This window comes from Aegilops tauschii, chromosome 7 (assembly GCF_002575655.3).
Source record: "Aegilops tauschii subsp. strangulata cultivar AL8/78 chromosome 7, Aet v6.0, whole genome shotgun sequence".
NCBI classification, from domain to species: domain Eukaryota; kingdom Viridiplantae; phylum Streptophyta; class Magnoliopsida; order Poales; family Poaceae; genus Aegilops; species Aegilops tauschii.
In genome coordinates this window covers 568,224,109-568,227,932 of record NC_053041.3, presented here as the reverse complement: position 1 = coordinate 568,227,932, position 3,824 = coordinate 568,224,109, and the positions used below count along the sequence as shown (strand labels likewise).

Sequence of the window (3,824 nt, the reverse complement as noted above, 5' to 3'; positions counted from 1 at the left end):
CACAAAGTTTGAGTTAATACAAAATTACTATGTAATATAATATGGAATGGAGCTAGCATTCCTGCCTATCTAATGTCTATTGTGAAATTTCCTAAATGGGCAATTGATATGATCACCTCTCAAATGTCTCACTTCTTCTGGGGGAATATGGGTGACATTCATAAATATCACCTTGCTAATTGGGGGTTGATTTCCAGAAGGAAAGAGTTTGGGGGTATGGGGGTTCCCAACCTAAGGGAATTTAACATGGCTCTTTTGGCCTCTTGGGGAAAAAGATTTTATGATGACAGGGAGAGTGATTGGAAGAAGATATTGGCATACAAGTATAACACTACTAGCCCTAATTTCTTTAACACTAGGGTGACCCTTGGATCTCCATTTATGAAAAGTCTATCTTGGGCTCTTACAGCTGCTAAGAACTTTTATAGATGGATCCCTGGAGATGGTAAAAGCATTGCCTTTTGGCATGACATTTGGGTTGGAGATTGCTCTCTTAAAACTGCATTTTGGGATCTGTATAATATTTGCCAGCAGCAAGATTCTACCCTTGCGCAGGTCTGGGTGAATGGTGAGCTGCGCCTAACCTTTAGGAGGTGTGTCACAGAAAGTACCTTTGTTAGATGGGAGGAACTTATCAAAGTTGTTGAACCTGTATGTCTGCCTGGTTCTCCAGATCAGCCTGTCTGGATGTTGGATTCTTCTAACAAGTACTCGGTCAAATCCTTCTATAAGCTAATAAACTTTGGAGGGATATCTTCTGTCATCAAAGATGATATATGGAAAATCAAAGTGCCACCTAATATACATGTTTTTCTATGGTTAATAAACTATAATAAGAGCTTAACTAGAGACAGTCTGGTCAAATGCAGGCATGTAGATGACATGACTTGTGTCTTTTGCAGCGAACCTGAAACTATCCAGCATCTTTTCTTTGATTGCATTGTTGCTAAACATGTCTGGGTTCTAGTTGCTGATAGCTTTAAGGTTGCTGTTCCTAATTCCTTTGCTCTGCTGGCTTCCTTCTGGAAGAGGAGAAAATACTTTGAAGCTTTAAACATTGTTACTGCTGCTACCTTGTGGAGCTTATGGCGTTTTTGAAATGACTTTGTTTTCCGGGGGCGAAGATGGCGAAGTATACGATGTGTTTTGGACCTGTTAGGGGCAACGATCAAGCAATGGAAAATACTATGCTCAGAAGCTCAGGGTGCGCTACTTCTCCGCTGTTTAAGACTACTGGACCACCAAAGAGGGGAATTGCTTAGGATTGCCTGGCGATAAATGTTGTTGTCAAGGTCATCGCTGGGCTATGTTCTGCTGGCTTACAATTCTTAGCTTTGATCTTAAGTAGGCTGGCATGTTGCTTCCTGGCTATGTATCTTGGCTTGACCTGCCTAAAACTTGTAATAGGGCAGTCTAAAAACCCGCTTTCCGTCTATGGCAGCTACTCTCCGGTTGCCGCCGAGCGCTGTTAACAGTCTATGTTGGTTGACGTTTGCCTTGGCTTTTTATAAAAGTTAGGGTGGGGGGAAACCCCTTTTGTTTCAAAAAAATAATAATATGGAATGGAGGGAGCGAATTCTTTTAAAAGAAAATAATGAAACAAATGTGTGGAACAAATGATTAAGGTGCCACGTTTTATCAGATGTTGTCACTTATGGTACCATGCATTATTGATTCTAGACGATCTATCTAGACTGGATAGATAAGCTTGACTAGCAAGGATGTCGGTTTAATGACTACGTACGTCGTCCCAAAATCAGGGTATGTAAACTTTTGGGCATATTTTTCGATAAATACTTTCCTATAAGGCACTGCTCCAATCCCATACCAAGCATGAGCTGTTCACACGGTAACATGCATAGACGAGATACAGTATGATATATTGATACAATTAAGGAAATTAGCCAAAATGCATCGACGCGTACACGGAAAATGGCAAGAAACGAATGGCACGATGCGTATATGCCAGCAAATCAAAGAAACACAACGTGTTCACTCCTGCAACAAACAAAACCGAGATTCACCTGCATTTCCAGTTGTCTGCTACTACCTGGAAATACATTAAAACGCTACGATATATAGACTACAAGCAACGGCACTAGATTACATTCGTACAGATCTATAAGTCATCCAGATCCCATCGAGGCAACTCGTCTCTCGATTTCACTCTGCAAATATGGAGTCCTGCGGTTCTACCTCGTCCACCTTCCCGGTCGACCTGTCCTTGTCGCTGGCCATCCGTGTCGACGAGGACAAGCTAGAGCACAAGACCCCGACGGCATCGTCTCACATGCCGTCATCGGCTTCCAAGAGGGTGCAGGAGGTGTCCCTCCCGCCCATGTTCAATTGCAAGTTTTGCCCCCGCTCCTTCGGAACAGCCCGAGCGCTGGGCGGGCACCAGAAGGCGCACAACATGCTCCAACGCGCGCGGCGCAACAGCCGAAAGGCGCACATGAGCCGTCGTCCCGATAGGTACTCCGTCGCCAGCGCCCTGCGCAACGCTTGCCTCCACGCGCGCCCTTCGACGCATGGCACATCCACTACAACCCCTCCATCCCGCTTTCCTTCCCATGGCAAACCGGGACCGGCCCTGGAGATCTTGCTCCCGCTCAACCGTCATCTGCGGTGCTGGGCAATGGATACGGCGGGAATGGAGTAGGGAGACTTCTTGGACGCAAGGAAGGCATGACTGTAGTCAATCAAGAGGAGACACCCAACGGGATTGATCTAACCCTGAAGCTCTAGGTTAGGGCTTTCGTTTTGTCGCCTCAAACAATATGTTTTCATTCGTTTGATTGTTTGAATTTTCTGTTTATTGCATCATCTTAAGGTCACGATTATTTGAGTGCATCTCCTTGTAATCCTGTACTAGGCGCAAATTTGATCAATGGATGTACTGTGGTGGGTGATATTTCCAAAGCGTAATTCAAACAGATGGCTATCTGGATGACTTTTAGCCATGAGCCTTTCCATAAGATGGAGTGATGTCCTTACTTCTTTCCTTCCATCTAATTCATTAGGGCGGGTGTAGTATTGTTTGGAAGGATGTTAAACCTTTTAAATTGATCTGGGGAATTAGAGGTCTTAGAGAGTTGTGCGGCGATATTCTTTTTTCAGTTGTATATATAAGACTAATTAAGACTTAGTTATTGTAAAAAAATGGACTTTCTTACTGTCCTTCTTTTGAAAGAAAAAGTGAATACTTTATGAGTTGCAGAAACAGACAATTTGGAAATAGTGTCTCAAATCGTTTATTTCTCATGTAATTAATAACAAAGTTGTCGAACGATGTACGTAAATATGATCTAATCTGTTCCACATAAAATAATTATTTTTCTTAGGTATGTGGAGAGTTTAGCTGGGCATGGCACAAGTAAGAAAAGATCCAATGTAAATCAAGGTTGAAGTTTAGAGTTAATCTCTTACGTTACACAGGTAGGCCACTTGGGTAGTAAGGTCTATTACGCACAACCAAACTTCCCGGTCGCTCCTGCGAACGTTGCTAAGGGGAAACCCTAGCCGCCGGCCTTAGGGCCCCTGCATCATCCCCGTCACCGAACCCCTCCGACCTTGAGGTGAGAGTAGCCAAATCCTCATGTCGTTGATGCCGATGATGATGATGTAGCCAAATAGTATATGTGCCTGTCCAAGTGGCCTATGTTTGCAGGGAACACCTCCGAGTGGCCTATGTTTTGCCGGAGTGTTGATTAATTTCTGTTCCGGCAAATTTCAGGTGCTCGATATGTCCTTTTTAGCAAAGGTCATGCTGGATTTTTCCGTGAATTTTAGCATGGCTTGTGCTAGAATGTAGGAAATATCGAGTG

The 3,824-nt window shown here is 43.8% G+C and overlaps 1 protein-coding gene across 1 annotated transcript; it reads left to right on the top strand.

Annotated features, from left to right (window-relative positions):
• The first annotated feature begins 2,176 nt into the window (after positions 1–2,176).
• Positions 2,177–2,659, top strand: LOC120969090 (uncharacterized). Its single transcript, XM_040396164.1, has one exon. The coding sequence runs from the start codon at positions 2,177–2,179 to the stop codon at positions 2,657–2,659; it is 483 nt and encodes a 160-aa protein (XP_040252098.1).
• Positions 2,660–3,824: the final 1,165 nt, after the last annotated feature.

Bases quoted from the DNA above. Each gene is read 5' to 3' on its own strand.
- LOC120969090 (XM_040396164.1), top strand. From the start codon at position 2,177: ATGGAGTCCTGCGGTTCTACCTCGTCCACCTTCCCGGTCGACCTGTCC.